This window comes from Hyposmocoma kahamanoa, unplaced genomic scaffold, assembly GCF_003589595.1.
Source record: "Hyposmocoma kahamanoa isolate Upper Pololo Valley unplaced genomic scaffold, ASM358959v1 87, whole genome shotgun sequence".
NCBI lineage: Eukaryota > Metazoa > Arthropoda > Insecta > Lepidoptera > Cosmopterigidae > Hyposmocoma > Hyposmocoma kahamanoa.
This window is the reverse complement of record NW_020654422.1, coordinates 5,603,902-5,631,263: the sequence shown is the minus strand read 5'-3', so window position 1 is coordinate 5,631,263 and position 27,362 is coordinate 5,603,902. Positions and strand designations below refer to the sequence as shown.

Below are 27,362 nucleotides of genomic sequence, written 5' to 3'. Positions count from 1 at the left end.
TATTAAGTAATTCAATAATAATAATGCACAAACGACATTTTATTACGTCTAATATATTAATAATTACTAATAATTACTACGCAAATATGTATATTGTTGCAAATAATGAATTACATAATCGAATATTTAAAATTATGGAAGGTTTCAGCGATAAGACATATTTAAAACTCGCTTTTATCGGCCATTTTCAATTTGCAGTATTGTCAAGTTATAGATATACTAAAATTAAAACATAATTTATTATACATTTTTCTTTTAATTTATAAGTTCTCGCACATTGTTGGCTAATGAATTTCATATATATTTTTTTTAATATATAATAGACACACGCTTGGCCACAATCTCACCTGATGTTAAGCGACGATGTGACTGACGAGACGCGCGATATTTGCGTAGTTAAAATGATAGTATAATATTCAGCGGCTCACGCGGCGGGAATGGGATTACTTGGCTTCGGTTGTGGCGCCTTGTGCATCATGTTGATTTTGTCGCCCAAACTCAGCGCCATGCCCTGCGGGTGGATAACAAACACTTTAGATGTAAAATACTCGTGCGTAATTAGTTTAGTCCGGGAAAAAAAACAGTTTTTTGGTTATCGTAATATTTTTTTGTTACAAGAAACGAACGTAAACCTTACACCGATGGAATAGGGTCCGCTTCTTTTTTGGAGAACTAAGTACACACCTCGAATTCGTTGTCGTTTAGCTATTGATCACTAGATGGCAGCACATCGATTAAAATTTCAATATTAAATCAAAACATCATAAACTCCAATAATAGATATTGAACTTTCAACGATATGGTAACAGAGTAAAGTTTAAATTATATTAACAGTCCAGAATTTGTTACTCTTAACTGTGTTCTTTTTCAATTAGAAACTACGACCAATCATTATCAAGATTTCAAAGTGTTTCAAATTATGAATTTGTGGCTTTTGGCGACAGCGGTTCTGATATCGAGGCTAAAGGCACTTGAATTGTTTTTTTATTCCGTGGAGTTACCCATCACTTTCTTGTACTATTTATTCTCTAGTTTAACGTGCACCTTGCACGTGACCTTGTAAAAGCAAAGGAATATATTGTATATGTAAAGAATATGATCCCCATCTTTATCCCATTCTGATATGGATAAAGAGCCGTACATGGCACAATTACATTATGTAGTACCGTACGTTCGTACTAAATAAATTTCATCTCTTGAAATATCAAAATCGTCCTTAGCGAACTGCTCGCTGACAGCCTTTGTTGCCGTTCCGTCAATGTCTCAATAATATGCCGAACGCGGTTTGGTATCTAAAGCTAGGGAGGAATGGAGAGTGACCTCTTTCGTTACTTTTTTATTCTCTGAAATTAATTTAAAAATCGCAGTAAATACTAACATAGATAATTACTATTATGACTTTGTGTTTACCTGACTCTTGGCGCGTATGCGCACATGTCCCACGACAGGTGCACCAGGCTTGTGCAATGGGGTCTCGATGCTGAGGTTGGCCAGGGCATCCTCGCCGAAGATCGATCGCGCATACAGGTTCGCCGCCATGAACCCACATTGCCCTGACAATGCCTGCGAATAATCAATATAGCATCACACACTCGTTCTAGCTAAAACAGTTTTGTACTTCGTGAATGTGTTTGATGTAATTCAATATTCTTAAACAACCCTATCATTTGTATATAGCTAAAGAGTGGTCACTAGAAAAATTGAAGACCCGTATATCTTTTCGTATCGCACATTGGCTTCAACGGTGTGACAAGTGAAAAAAATCACTCTTTTTAGGGTATGTTATCGGCGCATGCAGAAATTTCCCTGATTTTCGGTAAAATATAGAAAAAATATGGCAATATGGTACTACGACTGAAATTACCTAATGTGACTTTTGACAATTGAAATGTGTCATTTTTGCGATGTGTAAATTTTTGAAGCCGGTGTACGACATGTCTAAATAATGTTAAAGATATTCGCATTTCCATCTAGACATTTTAAATGCTTATTGACTTGGCTAGTAATTAAAAAAATATGTATCATCCATACATAGTACGAGTTGACTGCTTCATTTAATTACAGTCTCTCCTAAAGCAGCATAATATACAATAATAGCCACGCTTAATAGTCGGCTTGACGATCGACATAAAACTAATTAGTAGCCAGGAAGCAGAATGCTACATTCCCATTTGCATTTGTTTTAACTTCTTTCATAATAACACGGATACCGTAATAGGATGTTAGCATACCTTATCCGGCGTAAGGCATTTCATATTGGTAGAAGCTAATAGATGATCAAGGTACTCTCGTAGATCTGTGATATTCGTGTTCACCGACACCTGGAAAATGGAACATTGTTTACATCTTATTTACTTTAAAACAAATACGGATTATTTCAATTGATAAAAAACAGTGTTTCATATGTTTGACGTTATAACTAGTTTGCCTATGGCAGTGTTACTTTTCCGTGATAGAATGTCCCTAAGCTATAACACAACACATTCATGGTCCCGCACTAGGCAAGCCTGCGGGTGCTATGGACACACACATTGGCAACCACAAAATGTAGGCCATACAAATATAATAGATGATACGAACGCATGGTGTACTTCTAGATATTGAATGTTTGTGATTATACAAAAAAAAAACATTCTTCTCAGTTGAAATTGATCTGCTAGGGACTGGTGGTTTTTGATTCAATGTAACGGTTTGAAGTGTAATTTGGTTACCTACGAAATAAAGACACTTGATTTGATTTGATATTTGAGAGTCTGGCGACCCGTAACACAGCTTGTCAAACCTACCACGGGCGCCAGCCACTCATTTAAGTAGTCGATATCACGAAATTGCATTATGTCCCATAGATTTAATTAGCTCTTAAGCTGCTTTTATGAGTGAACAAAATATTTCTCCCGGCCCGGGAATCGAACCCGGGACCTCTGCGTGGCAGATAGCATGTTAACCGAAATCATTTACAGTTAGGGAAGATCTAGAATTCTTCAAAGTGATACCTTGTTCTCCCATTCGAATTCCGCCCACATTTGTCTGAAATCAGTGTCGACACAGTGGGCTGGCTGGATGTAGTCGACGATGTCTATGTGAATGTCGTTCAGAACCACGACGCCACGGTCCAAGCCCGCACCCGAGACCTCGTACACTATTCAAACCATTTGCATCAATAGGTTATAAGAAATTATCATGTTAATTTGAACGCATGCATGCTCGCAAGGTCGAACGCGGTTACGCATATTCATAGCGTTAGCGGCCAGTTACACGAGAAGAAAGTTTTCCGCTCAGTTACCATGCCTTCAAGTACATTAATGGCGAATCTGAATTCTATTTACTAGGCAACAACATTTAAATTTCTCTGAATAACACAACCGCGCGGTCGCCGCGTAGGCTAAATTCAAACCAGTCCCGCCCGCGTGCCCGGGACGCTCATTTAAGTTAAAACGTAAAAGCTAAATAAATAGAGCGCATTTTGCCATGACAGATAGACGCACGCGGTCGCTGCGCGGCGGCAACGCGGACTCCGCTCGGCGACCGCGCGGCGGCCGAGCGGGGTGCGCGTGATGAATTCGCGTCGAATAAATGCGCCCTAAGGGTTCTTAACCCGTAAGGTTTCAGTTTGGAGTACAAAGAACCCCATTTGTTAGCACGCTTCAGCACTGCATACCTAGTAAAAGGCGTTTTATATGAAGGTCAATTGCACACCCGACACTAAATAGAGCTGTATCGACTCCATTGAACTAAGCGGGGTCCAATATTAATTACTTAGCACACTGAAATCAACGTACTCTATATGAGTATGCTAATGTTTCCTCTCCTGATTGCATCCGTAACATGTATAAAATATCCAGAGTAAATGTTAGTGTTACCGACAAGTTTCTTATGATGGAAGTGAATCTACCGATCATCTCGAATGAACTGTATGAATTAAATCGAATTATCCCTATACAGCAAATAGAGGGAGATATGACAAGGACAGTCATTCCTACATCCGAATACATGGCAGTCAACATAAGAAAGGATTTATTAATAACATTAGACAGTGACGACATGAGGTCATGTGTACATTTAAATGAGAAACAAATAATTTGCTCATTAAACTTGCCCATTTACGATATAAAGGCGGCATCAATTTGCGAAGCTCAAATCATAAACAATAGGAACATATCAAATTGCCGCATAGCGTTATCACAGTGCCGGCACGAGTGGATCCAGTTGCACAGCCGTGGCGCGTGGCTATTCTCATGTTGCGAAGAATGCAGCGCGCGCATTTTTTGCCCAGCTGGAACACTGACCCAGATATTACATCACACAGGTGTCATAACATTATCGGAAGGATGCATATTGAAAGAAAACAACGTAATTATCCATTCACAGAACAACTTTCAAAGTGAAATGAAAAGAAATGGATATGAGGCAATGGAGCTACCGCAAGAATCCGAAGTCAACCAAATCATTGATGGATTGAATATAACACTTTTTCCTGAAAATCATGAGGAACCTTTGAAGATATTGAAAAGGAAAATTGACGTCGTCAAGACCCAGCAAGAAGCAGTAAACACCCAAATCGACAGTCACGATACCCAACATTATATTACCTACATTATTTTAATAACAATTATCGTGACACTAATATCTGTTTGGGGCGTAAGAACAATAAAGAAACGCCGCCAGACACGTGAGGTGGAGATGCCGAGACCAGCTCTCCGAGCCGGGCCCGAGGCAGGTCCTCGAAAGCTAAGCCGTCACCTGTCATTACCACGTGCCAGGACAGATATTGAAGAGGACATTAATAGATCATCGGAGTCGGCACCAGCTGTTATTTTCCATAAACATGTGCAAGACAAGGCGACGTCTCCTATGTGAACCTAGCTCTTAAGAAACATGCTTTTTTTGTATTGCTTTACATTAACAAATTTTACTTTACTTTTACCTTAATTTTTACATGTTTTTATATCTTTACCTTTTTATATCTTAAGTCGGGAGCATGTACGAGCAGTACATTACATATGTCGTAACTTAACCTAAATATGTTGCTGATCGCGCGCATTGTCGCGCTTACATTTTATGTACAATTACGTGTAATTTTAGTACAATAAAGACCTTCGGACAGTACAGTGCCTTACATATTTTGCATCAACCTACCTCAACCGAACGGTGTACTCAGGGAAACATACAATTCCCATCAACATACATTCTTACGATCATTTTACATTACATACGTTGGGCACGAGCCCCAACAAGAGCGTTGATTCAGCGATCAGAATAATTAATTTCGCTGTAACTTATTCAACGAATGCGTATTAGATAAGCGTTACTACGCGTCTCTATAATAACTGAATGCTGATAAGCAATAACGTGTCAACCAACTACCTAGATCATAGTTTTGGCAAAATGGCACCATATAAAAAAAGGTGTGAGCGTGTGTGTGTGTGTGCGTGTATGTGCGAGTGTGCGAGTGTGCGTGCGTGCGTGAGCGTGTCGCTCACTATGCAAAGCTACTATTTGCTGCTCTTAACATAAATGCTTCCCCAGTTTAATTAGTATTTTTATTTATTTAATTATATGACACAGTTAAGCTACGATAAGGTACTCACCGATGTTACCAAAGATAATGCCGTTCTCCGTAGAGGCTACTTTAACATGAGCCTTAATTGTTGCAAAGTCCCTCGGCGCCAGTACCACGGCGGCGGGTCGTTCCACCAGACGCAAATCACCGAGTGTCGCTAGCTCTACTGTGCAGTTTTGGAGTGTATCATCTGAAAGAAACGATTTGTTTAATTTGCATTTTACCCAAACGTTTCATCGAGTTCAGAGCGCGATTTATTTCGTGCTCTTGGTATAATAAAGTCACATATGTGATCATACATTTATAGTACTTTTATCGCATTAAAGTCATAAACATAACACGAATTATATGAAACAAATTATGTATATGCCCAGGAATGGAATTCCCTGCCTGCGACTTTGTTTCCGAGCACATACAACCCGAGTATCTTTAAGATGCGACTGAATAGGCATCTTCTGGGCGAGCTCGTTCCATCGGAGATCCTATCTTTGTTCCAGAGCTAGGTAGGGTCAAGAGCAAGTTCATTTAATTTTAAAAAGGTGAAATATTATAGCTCTCCTACTTAAGCATAAAAAACGCATTGACTAATTTAGTTCGCAGAATTACTAAACTTCTCTCCTGAAAAGTTGTCATTTTGTAGATGTGGCCTTGATATACCAAGGGTGGAATGTATTGATTAGGGTTTAACAGCTGAAGTTGTTACTATTGGGAATAAAAATAAGATATGTGGACCTTTATTGAATATTCGGAAAAATGCAATAATAATCATAATGTCATGAAAACTTGTAAACATATGAAACGCGCAATTAAGGTGAGGCATTTGAACGCGGGCCCAGATTTTAGGTGAGGTGTGGTTGGTCGCCTCTCGCATCTCGCGCGCTTAAAATTAATGTAAATAAAATAAGCACTGGCGGAGAAAATTTGACACAGATCCGACATTGGCCCAAGCGCCCAATGGCGACTGACGGGGAAGCGGGCGGCGCAGCATGTCGTTAAACCGCTGGGCAATTTTAAAATTTTGGTATAAATTTGAATTTAGTAATTACATAGGGCTTTAGTTGACAACCAAAAGTTAGCAGGTTCTCTGTCGCACTTCAACGAGAAATATCTCCGTATAAAATTTTAATATAATTTTTTCCCAAATTTAGCCTAAGACTTATTATGTGTTATTTATTAATATGATAAAATATATCCTATCGTATTAATAAATTAGCATATTCTTTACATGAGATTACCTGAGCAAGAGAAAGAGATAAAGAAACTGAAAGGTAAGCTCACCGGTCTGGTTCACGACAAGTACATCGAGGACAATATCATACTGATTGACGGCCACGATGGCTTCGGCGTACACGGGATCGGAGAAACCTGTCAGTTGCGTCACCTTCGACAGCTTTCCGCGGTCCTCGCCAGATCCGCTACCGCGACCTGCAAAGATTTAGCTTAGTTAAAATACGCAGTCTCAAAGCAGGTTCCTAACTCTACCGATATTTTTAACGAAGTTAATGCTATAGCAGCATTATAAATGTATCTCTCGTGGCGTGTAACTATCATGTTGGAGTATATACTATATATAACTCTCGTGGTTACTTGTTATGGGTGACGTAGGAGCGGAATGGCTGTCGTGAAAACGCTGGACACATAATCATATTATTTATAAATCAATCTGCAATGTATACCTTATTTCATTGAGGTCGCATTACGTCACTGGTTCTTAAAAGCGTACAAGTTTAAATAATAAAATATTTTATTTTATTGAATATCATGTTTTTACTACCATGCTGGCCTCGAAATGAAAAAAGACACAACTGCTGTATAAAGTACGCATAGTTGTGCCTTTTTTCATTACGAGGGAAGCATGATATTCATATTATATTTTTTACGAAAATACTCCACTACTTTGTTATTATTATTGATACAAAAATCGAACATTCACAAAGAAATAATCCTTCGATCTGACTGTATCAATAATAATAATAATGAAATACTGTATAGTTGTGATACTTGAAAAGGTATCCCTGCGGTGAGAAGATTATTCAAAAATCTCTCATTAGATGTCACTAGTGGTGACGTATGCCGAAACGTCAGTATAAAGATCTATAACAAAAACACTTAAAGAAAATTTCGACGACTCGGTAACTGGACTTGTGGCTCAGTTGGTTAGAGCAATGCTATGGTGCAACATGGACGTGGGTTCAAGTCCCACCACGTGGAAGACAAATTTTTCTGTGTTCGATCTTTTTAACGATTATAAATCGTAACAAAACTAGTGGAGTTATTTCTTAAAAAATCTCAATAAATAAAATATTACTCAATTTCCTTACATATGTACAAAGATCAGGCGCTTACCTAAAAATACCATAAGTCAAAAGGAAAAGGCTACCTTGTAAAGCTTTAGAAAGTGACAATTCAAAGATATCGTGATGAGAGACGGCGGCGCCGCCGCCGGCCAGCGCTGCGAACTGGATGCCCGTCTCGATCTCCACCTTGCGCTCTGTGCGCTTCGATTCACGATCCTGAAAAGACACAAAATGAGATTTTCAGAATCTGACCAAAGCATTCGACACAGTTGCTATCACAATTTTATGTGACAACAGAATTTGTACGGAAGTTGATTTTATTAAATGAGTTCAGTGATACGCGTTCTTTAGACACACGGTATCCCTAACGGTTTTGGTATTGTAGCGTCCTAACTTCACATGGTATCTCTAACACACAGCTGTGTTTTTGAACACTATTTTTTTGAAGTACATATTTTTTTATCAGAATCGTTAGGGGCACCGTATGTCTGTAGAATGCGTGACGAGTTAAAAAAACGTTGTTCAGTACAACATGAAATTACAGACGTACTTTTTTAATAATTCATTTCACTAGCAGCAGACCTTCTTCTGAAAGAGTTCGTCCTGGGAAGTACTGCCACCTTACCTATTTCTGCCGCCAAGCAGTAATGTGAGCATTACTGTGTTTCGGTTTTGAAGGGTGCAGGTGAAATTACAGGCACACGAGACTTGTCCACTTATGTCTCAGGGTGACAGGCGAAATGGCAGTGTCCCACAGATCTTTGAGATTTAAAACTCTACTGATTTATTTATTTATTAATGTTACCAGTAGGTACTAGAAAGTACTTTCGTTTTCAATTTTGTTACCTTATCGATATCATCAAGCAATTGACGGTCAGGTAGTTGTAATAAAGCAGCAAGGGCATCACGAGAGCCACCGAGAAGTGCCGAGCTGATGACAGCAGGTTTGGCTGCAGCGGCGAGAAGGCAGATTGATGCGTGTTCTATATCGTCGGCTGTTAAGCCGCTTTGAGTGTTGGCAGCTGTTGGACACATCAGAGTACGATCGTAACACTTTTTTGAAAGAAGCATTCGACATTCATAGTTGTGTGAAGAAAAACTTTCATTGATTTCTAACAGGTGCCGATAGGGCAAAAAAGCCGTTATAACGAAAAAAAGATCTGTAACAAACACAGGGAAAAATTCCTAAGGTTCGTGTCATAGCTCGTTTGGTTCGTTTCGTAGCTCAATTGGGAGTGCGCTGAAGGTGCTGGTTCGAATCATGATGGATTGAAAGAATTTTTTTAAGTAATTTTTGTAAGTTTTTTTTTTAATAAATGAACACTTAGTAGTTTTTTTGTTATGCAAGAACAAACACTTCTTGTATGCAAAAAAGTAAAGAAAAAAACACTCCCATTAGACGATCACTTTCCAAATCTCAAATTTAAATCCTAAGCTTGCCTTGAAGAAATTGCTACTTAGCAACGAGGCTGCCTGTTGTACGTTAAGTTTATTCCGTGATACTTGACATTACTGTTTTGTGTTGTCATTGTTATTTTTAAAAGAATATATCATTCATTCATTCGCTCATTTTTCAAAAAAGTGTATTCATATTGTATTTGAATGATCTTACCAGCATTCTGCTTGTGGTAGGCCAGCAGTGCAGCGGCTAAATGAAGCGCCTTGGTACTGTCCCGCGTGGTGGGCAGCTTGAGTGCTAGCTTGGCGAGACACGAGCAGGCGCAGGCCGCCGTGAAGCTCTCGCCCTCGCGCAGGGCCTGCCACAGCGCCGGACCCGAACTGGCCTGCGTCGTTCCCGGACTGCGCAACCCAAATATTTTTTTTTTCTACTACTACTACTATATATAGAACAAATGGGAAATGTGACATTAGACAGAGGAACTTTTAGAGTGGAAATTGATTACGAGCGACGCATAATTAGCAAAAATTTAGCAACAATAAAAGATGTAACAGGACAATTTAAGACACTTTGTGAGTACGCAATAACAGTTGACAGCCAGACGCATTGTTCTCAATACTATGATCACCTGCGAGAAGAAGAGAACACATTTCAAAGAACATACGATTACCTGGCTGAAATTAATCACACTAGAAAAAGAAGAGGTTTATTAGGACATCTCTTGACTTCCATATTTGGTGTGAACGATGAAGTGTATAGAGACATTAACTCACTGCAACAAAACCAGCAAAATCTCATAGATACAGCAAATCATCAAACCAAATTCATGATTTCCACCATATCAGCAGTGAACCAGACAGAACAGAGAATACAAGAAAAGCTAGAAAGATTTCGAACAAAGCTAAATCAAGCTATAAGTTACATTAATGATAACAATAGATGGTATAAGTCAATCAACGCGGATCACATACAAATTCAAGTAATGCAGTCATACCAATTAGCTTATAATTACATTAAAGAAATTATGGACTACTACTCAGGACTGATGGAGATATATCTAGCAAAAGCTACTGTATATAGTGTAATATCTCCAAAAGACATAGCTGATATAATAGAAGACGCAAATAGCAAATTACCCTCCAATCTCCACATCATACAGACGCAGCTGATTGACACCAAATTAGCAGAAAATGAGACGCATATCAGAGTACTATCTTACTTCCCGATAGCAGAGAAAGCAAAATACACATTGTTACACGTGACGCCCGTACCAGTGAAACATCCAGATGGAACATTCCAGAGCATAGACCTTTCTCAGCCTTTTATAGGAATAGACTACAATAATGAACGCTACTTTGGACTTACTCATGAAGAATTCAAAAGTTGTTTGCACAGATACAACAACTTCATCTGTTTCCCTGTGGCGGTGAAAAACATGCAATTGAATAAAAATTGCATTGTTAAACTTATAACTAAAAATGAAAACAATACAGACTGACCGACAAAAAGTTACAATTTGACAAGTGACGTAGTATGGAAACGAGTTCAAATGACAAATACTTGGTTATATTTGACAAAGAAATCAAAAACTGTGTCCATTGTGTGTGACGGGCAAAGAGAAGAAGTCTCCATCCACGATGTTGGAATAATACAAATTTCAGAAAACTGCATAATAAAAACAATGACTACCACATTAGCTGCGAAAAGAATTATTTCAACTAATGTTTTAGCTTCTTATAGTAGGACTAGTCAGTTTAAATTAGACTATAACAGATCTCTATTAATTACTAATGACTTTCTAAGGAACAGGTTTTAGATAGCTCTAAAGATATTTTTAATAATTTAGTAAATAAAGAAAATACATTACAAACAACCCTAGACAATACTGTTTGGCGTAGCATAAGTACCCAAACATACGTAGCTAGTTTTACTTCCTTAATAATATTTTCCCTTTTTGCCTTATTAATATACTGTTGTGGTCCACAGATAGCACAAAGACTACGAGCCATGGTAGCAGCCAGACGGTTGGTGACACAAAATAGCAGCAGCGGCCAGACTGCCGACGACAGCACCGAGCAGCAACCCTCCAGCAGGCCTGCAACTCCAATTCAGCCAAAGACACAGCTACATATCTAATCACGGCCAGCTGTGAGGAAGAAGTCACCTGCACCTCAACTTTACGAACTGAAAGCCTTTTCGTGAGAGGCGCCAAAATGTTCACGTGCACGCGACGTAAACAGACAACCTGTCCGGACATTTGCTAAGTGATGACAATAGACTACTCAGCAGTGCAATGACCGTTCTAAACTAGGCTGCTGAGTAGAGTATTTAACTTTATGTATACATTTAAAAATAATATTGTTTATAGTCACACACACTTAAATACCGTTTTGTATAAATAGCTTAAGTTTTGTAAATAAAACTCTCTTTGAATTCAGACATCAACGCTGTCTTATTGACAACGGAGCACTCCTGACTACAGCATCCTCTCACTGCGGCCAAGACACCTTTAGCCGTTAGCTTATCTGATCAGTCTTGTGAGTCTGTGAGACTGGCAGTGAGAAAACCATTTCCTAAAGCACCCTTATCCTTCCCCCTTTCCGTCTGTTGCCTTAGGTCGCACGGTGACAGGCTTCCCCTACTATTTATATAAGTATATATTCCGTAGCGTATGGTTAGGGCTAGGCTGTTAGGTAGGCAACTAGGGTTGTTAGTTATAGTACAGCTTTCCCTGACCACTCATGTATAGCCAGCTAGCTACAGCTAGGTAGTTGACTGTACAACCTAACTACTGTTGATGAAGACATGATATCCAAAATTATGGTTGGGATTAAATCTAATGCTGAGGGATGTGATGAGATTACCGCTGACATGGTTCTGTTAACTCTACCTCACACAATTAAAATTATTGAGGATATTATTAATACCTCCATATGAACCTCCAAATTTCCATCAGTCTGGAAATCTGCATTGGTATGTCCAATTCCCAAAAACAATAACCCACAAGATGTAATGGATTTGAGGCCAATAAGCATTTTGCCATATCTTTCTAAAATATTAGTGAAGGTGATGAGTTTACAATTATATAGTTACCTGGAGTCTAACAATATACTTCCCAAGTACCAATCTGGTTTTAGAAAGGGACATAGCACTAATACGGCACTTCTCGATGTTATGGGTGAAGTGCTCGCGGCCCAGGATTCTGGTAGAGGTACAGTTCTTGTTCTTCTGGACTATTCTAGGGCTTTTGACACAATTAATATCAACTTACTGCTATCAAAATTAAGCTACTATGGTTTTAAGTGTACTGCCCGGGAATGGTTCCGAAGCTATCTTTCTACTCGCACACAGCAAGTAAAGTTGCCTAGACCGGACGGTAGCTGTTTGAGGTCAGGTGGACAGGGGAGTACCCCAGGGATCTATTTTGGGCCCTCTCTTGTTCATTCTGTATACATCTGACATTGTTAACTGTTTTAGTTACTGCCGGTATCATCTTTATACTGACGACTTACAGTTGTACTTTTCTTTCTTTCCAAAGAATACTGCTGAGGCCATTGCTAAGGTCAATGATGATTTAAATCGTCTTACCGTATGGTCAGGTAATAACTCTCTTGTGCTGAACCCTACTAAGTCCAAATTCATGATAATGGGATCCAGAAAACAGATTCAGGATATAGAGTCACGTTCACCCTAGGTAAAGGTGTTGAATAGATCTATTGAGTTAGTGTCGGAGGTTCAAAATTTGGGTGTCACTATGGACAATCGTCTGCGCTTTGAGCGGCACGTAGCCAAAGTTGTACAGAATTGTCTTTATAGATTAAAGGTCATGTATAACATTCGTAACTTGATAAGTCTGGACTTGCGGGTTCACTTATGCGAATCTCTTATACTTTCTAAACTTAATTACTGTCTCACTGCCTTTGGTCCGTGTCTGTTGGCAAGAACGCACAGACTACTGCAACGAGTGCAAAATTCATGTGCACGATTTTGCTTCTTAATACCACCTCGGAGCCACGTGACATCCTTCCTGAATAAGTCGAACATGCTGGCAATAGGTGGACGCCTTAAATTGTATTTGGCTGGGCTGTTGTTTGATGTTGTTCAGTCTCACGTACCTGACTATTTGTACGAGAAACTCACTTGGTCATCCACGACAAACTCTCGCCTTAGGTCAAGGTCGACAAGGCTATTTCTGCTTGCAACCCCCCGGCATGGTACCGCTGCATTTAGAGGGAGCTTCCGTTACTTAGCCACTAGTTGTTGGAACAATATTCCTCCTCCTATCCGTAACAGTGCCTCAAAAAAAACGTTTAAGCTAAAGCTGCGGGAGCATCTGTTAAATTTGTAAAAATTGGGGATATGAGTGGCTAGGGTATTTGCGGTTGTCTCTTGTTTGTCCACGTGCAGAGTCGGGAGCGCGTCATGCTTGATATTTAAGATTTAATTTCAACTCTGTGCCGCTTGCGATAGGAACGGTCCAAGGTCCAAGGTGGCTTGTTATGCTCTTGGCTGTACCTCGTTTCAGGACTGCAAATAGTGTATTATGTGTGGAGGTTGGGAGAAGATTGAAAATTGAAAATTAATAATTTAAAAATGATATCAGATTTTTGTTGGATTGCGAATGGCGTCTCTATCCTATAGGGTCCTGGCAGAATACCAGCGTCGCGGGCAGCCGCGTCATTTATGCTGAGCCAGCGCCTTTTTCACTGCCATGACTTCCAAGTGTAATATTAGTAGATAAGAATATCATTATTGTTATATATAAGTTAATGCCTATATCATGTATCTGATGTCATGGTGGTGAATAAAGCTTTTATCTATCTATCTATCTATCTAAATATGCTCATAAATCAACCCAACTATTCAAAGGTACAATCATCGGCTGCAAGATCTACAGCATCTGCGTTCGGGATCGAGTCGTCTACAGGGTAATAGTTTATTCACGACAGCAATAGCTAGCTAGAGCTAGATAGAATTATAGCCAGTGATGCAACGGAAGTGTCAAAACGGAAACAGATGTAAAAAAGAAATTTTACTAGAAACGGATGCGGAAGCGAAAGTGTAAATACTATAAAGATTCTAATGAAATAGTTACAAACAGAACCTATTTTTTGTTTTTTCGGATAAGATTTTTTTTATTCCATTGAATGTACAATCGCAAAATATTATTGTTTTTGTAGAGCTTTAAGTGCTTTTTGTGTTATAAAATATATTTATTAAAACTTTAAACAGAAAATTTAATTGCATGTACTAACCTAACCTAAGCCTACAGGAGGACGTCGAACCAACTAGCAAATGCAAACAAATTCGATTCTGGCAGCTTTGTCATATACTAAACTTACCTAAACCCACAGGAGGAAGTCGAACCAACTAGTAAATGCAAACAAATTCGATTCTGGCAGCTTTGTTATATACTAACCTAACCTAAACCCACAGGAGGAGATCGAACCAACTAGCTAATGCAAACAAATTCGATTCTGGCATCTTTGTCATATACTAACCTAACCTAAACCCACATGAGGAGGTCGAACCAACTAGAAAATGTAAACAAATTCGATTCATTCACCGTTGCACCTAAACACCACTGGAATTATATTTTTTTTTTACAAATACACATTCAACATTACACTCAGTGAATGTTATATCTGAAGTGTATATATGTATATAATGAACATTATGATGACATAATTTTCATTTTATATGTATATATTAAATTGAAAGTTGTCATATCAATCGTCTATTATACCCAGTGACCTTTATATCATGCAAGTATATGTCAAATGTCTGTATATCATAAATTAATTATTTACACAACAACATTACACTCAGTGAATGTTATATCTGAAGTGTATATATGTATATAATGAACATTATGATGACATAATTTTCATTTTATATATATTAAATTGAAAGTTGTCATATCAATCGTCTATTATACCCAGTGACCTTTATATCATGCAAGTATATGTCAAATGTCTGTATATCATAAATTAATTATATCTGTTGAGTTATATCGACTAAAAATATGTCATTTGTTGTTATATATTACGAATCGCACCCCTTTCTATCATATAAACCAACAGCCCTGATCCATATTTAAGAGTTTAGTAACCAAATGCGACTTAGTACTACAAGTCACACGAATGTTTTTTTAGAGACTGAACGTGGTTAAGCCAGAATTGGGCTCAGTGGCGAGCCTTGTCGGAAGTCTATAGAAATGGAGTACTGTCCTATTATTTTCCTCTATAGTCTGTCCTTTTTTGAAGATGGCGTAAAATGACAGTTCATTGTGCAAAAGTGTTGCCCGCTTGCATGCGGCTAGTGATTGCAGTCAACAAATATGCTATCGACTATCGACTGAATAAATAGCAGAACTTAGTTTATTTTAATCATCATCGACCCATTATTCGTCCAACTCCTGTGCACAGATTCATTTGAATTATCAATTTTTGTAAATTCATACATACATGTACTGCAAACTATATGTATTAAAAATTCAAAGAGAAAACATGTTTTAAAGTTTTTCATTTTAATTCAATACAGATAATTAAATCCGCGGATTCTTATTAAAATGTATATGGGTAAAAATTGATTTCGATACTCGTAGGCCAACTGTCAAAATAAGAATAAAGAAGGCAATAACGCAATTACTAATCATTACCATGTCGTAATATTCACAATTCAGACATTTTTGACAAAATTTTTCCTTCTTTCATAAACCAATAAAACTGTCGACAACACGGCTACTTAAAATTTTATGAAAACTGGCAACCCTACGAATGTCATTTTAGTCCGTCTTTAAAAAATATAGACTATAAAAAATTTACGTATACTTACGGCGGCAGGTTGAACGCCGACTGGGTGGCGTATGTTCCATCACTGGTGACCAGCTGACGTGGTGCTGACGTATCAGGTTTCGCTGCTTCTTTTTCCTCCTGATAATCAATATTATTTACCGTAAACCGTAATTTAACTATTGTTTTGTTCTGTATCAATAAAATAGGTTGATTGTTCTGGTGAATTATAATTTTTTCATAAAAAAAAACTGACCTCAAAAGTTTCCTTGTCCGCTTTCACAGTGCTAATTGCCAAGTTTTAATGCTATCGGTTAACGGAAAGTGAATGACATCTAATATACCAAAAAAATTACAGAATTATCGAAACCTCTGGTCCTTAAATGTCGGAGTAATCACGTAACATATATATACTAAAATGCAATTGAATTGAGTACCTCCTCGTTTCTGAAGTTATAAATGATATATCTTTCTGTGATACCGATACACGTGACACCAACCATATATTTTTTGTAAAGTTAATTCAATTAAACCTTTTGTGCAAGTAGTAAATTGTAATGATTCATTTTCGAGTTGCAGTCATACCTTGTCCTCGTCACTGTTGCCGCTGAGATCGGGGATGACTGCCTGCAGCGCATTCAAGGCGGCCTGCGCACGCGCAGGGCTGTCGGCGAATTCGGCCAGTAGCCACAACGCCGAACGAGCCACTTTGCCCACGCGAATGCCTGACACTGCCTCCAGCAGGCGCTACCAAACATTCGCATTCGTTAGCAGGTCCACAAGAGTAAAGCTATGTATTGTAAAGCATTAATCAGTACCAGCTCTAAGATGACGTCTGCACTTAATTGCGACTTTTTTATATTCTTGTAGTAACCAATAAAAGTAAGCCCCAACTCCTGGGACCTAACTATCACTTTGGAAGTCAGTCTGACATTATGTCAATTATATGTTCAATTATTCAGTTTAAAGGCCTCAATACATACCTGGTATATCTGATCTCGAAGATCGACGAAGGTATGTAGCGCAGATCTGAGGAACAGCATGACGTCAGCAGCCGCCGGCTCACTTCCGTCTCCGAGGAGTTCTAGTAGAGCTGGAGCCACGCTGCCTGCTACTTCGGGAAACTGTATACGTAATCAACATTATTATCATTGCTAAGGGGGCACTCTGCTAAACATGAAGGAAGGCGACAATAGGTAATGTTTAGGCCATCACTGCGAAATGGCTACTTTGATATAATCTCGCAATATCTTTTCTACAATCACGAAGTCGTATTCGACAACATAGGTTGTCCAACAGCTGGCACTGGATGAAGAGGTCCCGGTTGCGTTTTCCAGTAGGATCAATTCAGGAAACGAACTTTTCTAAATTGGTTCAGTTCTGGATATTCCGGGATTGCCCAGAATAAATCATTGTACAGGGAATTCCTTAGTTTGAGACCAGCCAATTGGTGAAGTTGTCTGGCACATTATTATTATTATTATTTATCTAAAATTGTTTATTTTAGATTCGTTCTTACACACTTCCCACTACTGTTTAAACATTCCAGGACAAGGAGAGTATAGTCATCGACAGGATAAGATATGACTATCAATTATAAGGAGTTCGGCTGGCGGTCACCTTGTGTGCGGCCTTATGCAGTGCCCGGACGAGAAGCTGGCGGTACTTGGCGGCGTCGTCGTGGTCGGCGCCATGCGCACGCGCTGCCTCCTTGCGCAGCACCTGCACCAGCTGTTCCGCGTGTGACGATGTCACCAGTTCCAAAGCTGTTCAAACGATCGATGAAATCAATCAATTAAACTGATCTTTAGAGCGATGCCACAAGATACGTTGCGTCGGCGTGGCGACGCCTGTGTTGTACTACTAATAAGTTAGGATAACATTTTGTTTTGTTGTGACGGGCTGAATGCTTGAATATTTCGTATACTATATGTGCGGAAGGGTGTGACGCCTGAGTGACATAACGTATTATGTCAGTTTACACTAGAATTTTCTTGAATTACTTCACCTAAATACATTTTCAAATATAAACAAATGTTAAACGAAATAATAAAATGTGAAGTTGGCCGTAAACTGACCACCTAATACAGGCAGTTCAAAGGCTTGCCTCGCCAACGACAATATAAGGCTATAGAGGCGGTTACGTTTCAATAAGGCTATACCTTGTGTAATTTGACAGTAAGGAACGCTCTATAGTCTGTTCCAATCCATTTTCAACGCTCTATAGTCTGTTGCAATCCATCCATTTACATTTGTAAACAAAACGTTTTGGTTGAATTTCTAAAGCAATCACTCAATAAATCGAATAAGTAACATTTTCACGCATATTTCGAAGATTTTGACTTGATATCTCATGACTTTTTCTAGCAATACTCATTTGAATAAAACCGTAAAATCGTATTTGTAACATGGTAGTCAAAAAGCGAGTTTATTATAAATTGAAAGATGTATCAATAGTCTTGAGTCGGTTGCATAAGGGCTGCATGGAAAAAACATTCAATTAAAGTTTTTGTAACTGATTAATAAATCGAAAATTTCAATCGCAATCGATCAAGTATGTAAGTGTAAGGATTTGAAGGAGGATTTCAAATTAAGATTTCGGAAATTTTAAATATGCTTTATAGGTTATGTAATGAAATGAAATGAATGAAATGAAATGAAATAAGTTTTATTTGCATTGAATAGGTTTTTTACAGGATGGTAGTTGTTACATTTGAGTAGGTACTGCTATTCAGCCATTATACAAAAGCATGCAAAATTTAGTCTTTTAGGTAGTCATTTACACTATAATAACCTTTTTTAATTAAATATTTATACAATTCAGATGTCATTCTTTTATATGTCAAGTTTTTTATTTCTATTGGCAACTTATTATAAATTCTCATGCACATATAATATGAACTTTTTAAGTACAGTGTAGTCTTAGGTATATTTTCAACGACAAGTCTATTTGGGTGTCTTTTCGCGCGTGGATTAACATCTATCGATTTTTTAAACAGTTGTGAATGCTCTTTAACAAATTTGCAAACTTCATATATATACATGGAAGGTAAGGTCAAAATATTTAAATCCTTAAACAGCGGCTTGCAAGATTCCCGTGGGCCAATGCCGCACATTGCTCGAATACACTTTTTTTGAGTTACAAAAGCTCGCTCTACATATGTTCCATTACCCCATATAATCAATCCGTAACGTAGTACCGACGCAATGTAGCCGTGATAGGCAAACAAGCATATTCTTTTAGAGGCAACTCGTCTCAATCCACGAAGGACGTACACAAATCTGTTTATTTTGCTGCAGATGCTGTCAATATGATTGGTAAAGCTCAGTTTTTTATCTATTAGAATACCCAAAAATTTTACTGTCTCTAAACTTTGTATGATCTTTCCATCATATTTTATAGTAATATTCATTGGTGTACGTCTCTTAACAGCAAATTGGACATATTTAGTTTTATCCAAATTCACATGTAGATTGTTTCTATTTAACCAAACTATTACAGATTTCATTGTGTCATTAATTTCGGCTTCATAATGATTGACGTCGTTATTATTTGAGTTGATGACTATTGCAATGTCATCTGCAAACATGACAATTTTGTGCTGAGTTATCAGGGGCAGGTCATTAATGTACAACAAAAATAGTAATGGGCCAAGTATGCTTCCCTGAGGAACACCAAACTTATTGAAATCATTAGTCGAACAGCATGTGGTAATATTTTTATTTTGATCCAGGTAGCTTAACTCCACCCGTTGCTGTCTGCTATATAGGTACGACCTAAACCAACTCAGTGCTATGCCCCTAATACCATATTTTTCTAATTTGGTCAGCAGTCTCTCATGTGCTACAAAATCGAAAGCTTGAGACATGTCTAGGAACAATACTGTGCTGTGTTTTTGTGTATCAAGAGCTTTGGTCACCATTCCGGCAATATTGAAAACCGCCTCAGCTGTTGATTTTCCCTTTTGGAAGCCTAATGAAAACCGCTAATATGACTCAATAAAAAAAATTAATTCATTCAATAAATTAATTGGTTTATAGTTGGCAGTAAACTTGGCCATCACTAAAACGTCTATGGTCAGGTCAGTGGCTTGCTTGTTTCTTTTTGCCTAAAATTTATTGAGAGGAAGTATAGTAGCCGCCATTAAGTTCTTACTTAATAACTGTTTACTAACCCAATTGTAATGTGCGCTTGCGCACGTCCAAGTCGGAGGACGCTAGCACTCTAAGAACATCCATGGCCAAATCGGGCAGCGCTCTTGTAGCCGCCTCGCCACCTTCTTCGCGTAACGCAGCTAGTCGCCCGACTACTATCAGCTTCACATTGTTATCGCTTTCCTTTACTATTAAATCGATGTAGCAAGCTGCAGCTGCCTGTGTACGAAACGCGTAGATGTGATATAATATACGAGTTAACCATGTTTGATGAAAAGGTTAATAATTATACATAAGAATCATTACACACAAGAAACACTGACTCGTTCCGTAACTCAGTTTGGTGAGCAGTAGTCCCGGGTTGGCGAAGTCGAGTAGCAGTGGAGCTCCGTGTAAAAGAGTTCGTTAAGGGAATTACTGCCACCAAGCCGTATTGTAAGCATTATTACTGGCACATGGGATTCGTTAACTATGCATCAAGGTGACGCGGGCGTACTGACAGTGCCCTTAAGACCATTTTAAACACAGTTTAAAGCTCTGTACGGCACCGCAACTGTTATGGACAGGCGTGTTTATTAACATCAGGCGACTTGTTAGTCCTGTCACTTGATATTATAAAAAAAAATGCTGATTCGAGTCCAGGGGATCAAAGGAATTTTGTTTGTGTTTGTTTGATCTTTCTTACAGTAAAAACTGAATGGATACATTCATAAAAATCGAATGACCTATAATATCATTGTCATTTATATTATAATTGTATTTCATTTCAAGAATTAACGATTCACTTAATTTTTTTTATGTACAATAGACTTCGCGTTTGTCTAAAAAAGTCTATCCATTCTAGCTTGGTTTAATGCTCTATTTGCTAAGTTGCAATTGAAGTTAATACAAAAATAAAAATGAAGTGTAAGGTACTCACTTTGATTGCAGCGGGCGCGTTCGATAGTGTGACGAGCGTGCCCGCGGCCTCGTACCGCACAGCGGCCGATGGCGCATTCAGCAGTCCATACACGGTGCGGATGAAGCGAGACCGTTCGCTAGGGTTCGCGTGGCAAACCTACAAATTATACATGTCTGATGTCATAGGTACAAGAAACATTATCCAAGAAATTTGACTCTTTAATTAAGATACTCAATCGGGATACACTTTACTAGCTGTTACCGGTGACTTGCTCTTTGTAGAATAAGAACTTCAAGTAGTCTACTGTACTATAATAACTTTCATAGTTTCATTGGTTCTCCAAACAAATTTTTATTCCTTATTTCACCCCCTTTAAGATTTATTGTTGTGACAAAAATTAGCCGTAGTAAGTAGTAATGTCCTTTTCCTAGATCCCTTATAACTCTATACAAAGTTCGTGAATATTGTTTCAACATACAAACATACAGTTGGGTTTGGGTGAACAACATGTAGAGTTACTTTCGGCATTTATCATATTAGTTTGGATGGAATTGACAGATATTCGATATAGTGTATGCATCAATTCACGTCCTTTTATTACGATTTATTTTAATGCAGGCAAACAAAAACAACAACGATCAAAATGCACAAGTATGACGTGCAATTATAATACTTACCTTGTAAATTAGTTCAACAATAACAAGTTGCAAGATATCCCCAAAACCATGGACTTGATCAAGCCGGGCCGAGAGATAGGAGAGGGCACGCTCTTGCTCTGCGTGTAGTAGCATGAGGAAAGCGTTTCGCTTGCACGACATGTCCTGCTCTTGTTCCAGGAAGTTCGCGATTAGCTCTGGCGCGTCCGGAATTAGGAACTCAAAGTTGCTGAAAATATTTAAGAATATTAAGAAGTAGAACAGTAATTTATTGCCACTAATTACGTTCATGGGGGCATGGACAGACAAATACCACCTTCTGTAAGTTTGCACATACATACATATACTTCAAGCCCTTTTCTTATCAGAGTAAACGGACACAACAGCCTTCCACTTGCCACACATCTTTTGCCTCATCAATACGCAGCAGGGGTTTCATACTTGCTATTCAGTCAGGGTACTCTTGACCTGGTCTTCCTAGTGACGTCCTCAATTGGTCATGAAAAGCTCGCCTTGATCAGCCATTATAAAATTGCCCACTCACACACTTCCTTTGTAAATCTGTTTTGTCAATCTTCTTTCATTCATTCTCTAAGCATCACTTTCTCGCACATTGTCACATTATCTTCTTTCACTATCTTATCACACTGTTCAGTAATTTGTCCAGGTTAGCAGAAATAGAATAAACTTTAACAAACAATAATTGGGACATAATACGACTATCAACTTGAAAATGTATATTTTAGGAATAAATAACATTTATAACATTGTCTAATATATAAAATAGGGCAGCACCAAAAACTCAAATTAAAAAGAAGAAGAAATATATACAATACGAGAGTGAAATAAAAGCTATTTTTAGTTATAGCATCAATAATATGATTAAGTAATTGTACTCACCGATAGATAGTAAAAATGGCAAGCACAGCATTTCTTCTCACATAAGAGTGACGGTGCTCAAGACAGGCACGAATTGCGGGCATTAAAGGCTCCAGCAATTCCGGCTCCTTCAACTTACAGAGGAACCGCAAGGTTGACCCACGAAGAAACTCATTGGGGTGTTGCAGATCCTGAAATATTATATTGTTTAAAAAAAATACGGGAGGATGAATGATGATGTTGAAAAATACAACTAATAATTTGATCTCTTATAATGTATGTTATAGGCCAAATCACACAAGGACTTAACACAACTAAAAGAGCAAAGAGATTAAAAAACTTATATCAAGGGTTGAATGTGAGCAGAGGAAATAAATAAAGGTATACTAGTCAGAGAACACAAAAGTTGAAAGCCTGTGTATACAAGTTATTTATTAAAATATATATCACATACAGTAATATAACATAAGAACAAATGTGGGATGTTTATGTAGTAAACACACAAACATAGATATACAGGAGTCTCCCTAGTGCCTTGCTATGATAGTGACTACTGGAGACATCAGATGCTGTTATAGACATTTAGCTGCAACAACTTGTCATTCAAGTTAACAGCCTTATTAGGCATCATTATATTGCTTGTCTATTTGCGATTCAAGTAAACATTATAACAATAATAGTGATTTATTAGGGGATTGTCATGGAAATCTAAAAATGCTTCAAATAACAGCCATTGACCTTTAATATTTAGCGTTGTTGTAGTAATTGATTCTTTGCTCTCAATATATTTGAGTTGCTTTAACAATCATACAAAGTTGTTCACAAGTTTTGTATTGTATCTACTGACCTTCCTGTAAGCATCGCAAACTAGGATCATCTCCTGCATCAGCTTTCCATCAGGCGTAGTCTTGGGGACAATTTCCCAAAAGATAAGCAGCAGTTTCTTAATTGTATGATCTTGCAACGGCAGCACAAAGCGAATTATGATCATAAGAAGCCCAGGGATTTTGTCTCCAGAGAGGATGATGCTAATTGCCTTTTTTAAGGCTTCTGTCTTCTTTTTTATGTCACCTTTTTCTGTTAACATAATATAACAGTGGAGATAGTTAAAGTACATAGAAAAAATATATCTGCCATCAATATACAGTTATTTATATACAATCAATGTGTTGCTCTAAATTTCTATGCACAAATGTATATGTGATGATGTGTTCATTGATATTTACAAATATAATATAGCTCATGTGCATGAGATAAAAAGAAATTATTTAAATGGCTACAAACACAAACTTATGATGAGACCAAAAAAATTTTGTTAATATAATTATGCTGTTTGACGCTTTCGCCTTCCCCTTAATTTACTTAGTATTAGTATTTGTATGTATCAGTGTTTGCATAAAGTACAATACATAAATAGAAATACAAAAAAAATAAAATTCTCACTGTAAAACAGCACCATCTATACACTTACATTACATTAACATATTCTACACACATCCTCATAACCGATTGTAAAAGATTTGCAATTTTGTTTACTGGCAGAGGATCATCATTAGCTCCCAAAGCACAGAGTTATCCTAGTTTGAGAACTGATTGGTGGCCTGTCCACTGCTTTTTGTCAATTTATGTACAACCATAATTTGTATGTTTTTTGTCACCTATGATGTTACTGTTGTACTGAATAAATTATTATCATTATACAATAAAAAGGCTTATTTAATATTATTAACATTGGTATGTCCACCACCTTCAAAAGTAGAATATTCAGAGTTAAATGTATAAGAATAAGTTTTAAAAGTACGACACTAATTAATCATTAATTTAAACATATTAATAACATACTATAATAATATAATCTCAATACAGAGTACTAAAAAACTGAACTTAAATGTCATTCATTCACTAGTTTGTCACTCTTAAAGGTGGAATATTTACTTCAAATTTAAAGTGACCACTACTGAGGTACCCTCTTTCCAACAAAAAAAAGAATCATCAATAGCTGGAGTTATCACGTAACACACACACAAAAAAAACATACTGTCGAATTGAGAACCTCCTCCTTTTTATGAACTAGGTTAAAAATAAGTAACTATGTTATTATACCTGTCACACATCCTGCAGTCATACATGTGTACATAATGATTATAAAAAATTTCAATGAAAAGGCAGATAGGTGAGTAAAAACACTGTGACTTTAGAGTACTATAGTATCAAAATCTTTAGGAATTTGTCTCTAATGATTGTACATAGACTTGCAACTGGTTTAAGAGCATTATTGACATTCCAATAGAGTTAACTACATTAAAAAGAGCTTAGCTGAGACATTATCATTTCAAATTGAAATAATTCTGCACTTCAAGTCTTACCCAAATCATGTTTAAGCTGTAATTCATTGTAGGGCTCTGAATCTGTTGGGAAGTTGATGAGAGTGTAGCACGGCTGCTCTACTCCCGCCATGCTGGAAGTATTATGTACACATTAAACTATAATATCTTACTTTCTTAAACATTAAGTGCAAAGGAATACAATAAGAGAACTTTTATCACTAAAATTGCTTGGCAGATGCACATTCCAAAAAGAGCTTGTTGTTGGTCTAATCCACACAAGTCTCGAAGACAGGTAGATGTTTCTTTCACTGACAATAGTTTTAAATCATGTTTCCAAACAGTTTTTGAAGTGTAAATGCAATAAAACCTGTGTAGACCACGGTATCCGGCCTAAAACACAATGAACATAGTCTCACCTGATTTCGGCGAACTTTTAATGGATCACCGAATGGTAAATATGTTTATTAGATTTGCCGACACTGGCACTAGTGTATGGCTAATTAGTGAACACACATTCACGTAAATTTATGAGAAATTAACCCAAATTGCTAAACTGTGAAGCGATAATACGTGTCCACATCCACACACGCCAAATGTCAAATTGACGTTTATATTGTATTCAGTAGGGTTCGCGGTTGTTACGGTGCATCTGGAGATAATCGGACCGATTTGTTAGCCGACTCAGCGATGCATTATGATGTCGGCATTTTCTAAGTTTCCTATGGAGTGTTGGTGGAGTTGCGTTTTTGCATAATAATCTTTGAAATCTTTTATTTTTACCTATTTTCTTAAAGCCGTGTGCGCCGAAGTCTTGCAGCTTTAATAATATAAGTCAAGAGCACATCAAGCTTGACACTTTGTACTTTTGTACTTTGGACTGTTCTTATCGTAAACGGCGTAGAGATTGATAGATTTAAGCTTAGGATTTAAGTCTTAAGTGTCAAGCTTGACGTGATCTTAACTCTGTATAACAAACAAAATGTTAAAATATACAGGGTAAGATTACTGACTGACACAGGGTTATTTTTAAAACACAACGCAGGACTATATTCCTGACAATTTATACAAGAACTTTTGTTCTACGACTTTTCACAAAACCTAATAAATCTATCAATAATCAACCTTTAAGTTTTTTTTGAATGGATAACGCGGCGGCGCATGCCGATTCATAACAATGTTTTCGTGACAGGTTTTATTTCGCAACGAGTTGCCGGGAGTTAAATTTATTTATCAATTATTCTCTCGAATAGCTGTGTAGTGGATTGTTTTATACGGTTTAGTGTAGGTATGTTGGGCAACCATCTGACATCAAAGCAAGCTTCGGGCACGTTATCATCACACCTAGCGAGTATTCGCATTCTTTCCGTGTACTCAACGGACTGATCGTACAGGTTTTTAATAACAGTGAACTCCTTGTGAAAGAGATCGTTCATGGAAATACTGCTACCTTACCTATTTCTGCCGCCAAGCAGTAAGGTGAACATTATTGCGTTCTGGTTTCGAAGGGTAAGCGTGATGATGAAATTGCAGGCACACGGGACTTGTCAACTTATGCCTCTGGGTGTCGGGCGCAGTTTCAGTGCCCCTCGATCTTTGTAATTAAAGCTCCGAGTGGCACTGTAATTGTTAGGTTCTGCAGGCGTGTCGTTTACCACCAGCACACGACTTGTTCGTCCCGTCACTTAGTATTATATAAATAAAATAAAAATAAGGTAAATAGGTCAACCGCCCTCTCCTTGTAGCCTATTTACTTACGCTATCGCTTGCGCTTTCTTTTGATAATGCCTTTGACCTTGTGGGCCAATAACGCAGAGTCGTGGTTATTTAGAGCTACCGGTTTAAATACTTTTATTTTTATATGAAAGTAAATTCTGATGAATTACAAAGTCATGGAACAAAAGCAGTTGTTTATGATGTTAGTAATATGTCCAGGGAGGTTATTCGTATCTTGAAAGTAACCCTGTATAGTATCAGTGATATATCAACAGTACGGTAGGTACTTTGCTTTGCTTGAGTAAATGAGTAATACATACACATTGTATACCGTCACGCCTCTCTCTCAATATGGTTGACAGAGACCACGAGCCTCAACGTGCTACGCTCCAGACAAAACTCTTTCGCTTTCAGACTTCCACTACTAGGATTATTTTTAAACTCCAAGTTTTGAAATTATCCAACTTTACAGAAGTTGACGATTGCCTTATTATAATTATACTTTTGAACTCACTAGTTCGGAAAGGCTTTCTTTCTCATTAGAAACCAGCGTGCTAAAACGTTTTATCCGTAATCGTTTTAGCGCGGAAAAGGTTTTTGACATTCGAACTTGACGATGGGCTATATGGTGCACAGGGTGCACCTAACTTTCTCTTTCAATGAAAAAAAAAAACATAATGA

The 27,362-nt window shown here is 37.7% G+C and overlaps 1 protein-coding gene across 1 annotated transcript; it reads right to left on the bottom strand.

Annotated features, from left to right (window-relative positions):
- Positions 1–20: 20 nt before the first annotated feature.
- On the bottom strand, positions 21–25,520 carry LOC113235187 (coatomer subunit beta). The gene is made up of 20 exons (XM_026470800.1): positions 25,385–25,520; positions 25,008–25,099; positions 23,489–23,718; positions 22,663–22,832; positions 21,784–21,991; positions 21,125–21,262; positions 20,226–20,424; positions 17,671–17,816; positions 17,034–17,174; positions 16,636–16,797; positions 16,094–16,191; positions 9,470–9,657; positions 8,704–8,879; positions 7,941–8,073; positions 6,839–6,985; positions 5,589–5,750; positions 2,994–3,139; positions 2,232–2,321; positions 1,411–1,563; positions 21–511 (listed from the first exon to the last, which is right to left on the bottom strand). Exons 2-20 carry the CDS (start codon positions 25,096–25,098, stop codon positions 425–427), a joined length of 2,865 nt encoding a protein of 954 aa, XP_026326585.1. The 5' UTR covers position 25,099; positions 25,385–25,520; the 3' UTR covers positions 21–424.
- Between the last annotated feature and the right edge of the window lie 1,842 nt (positions 25,521–27,362).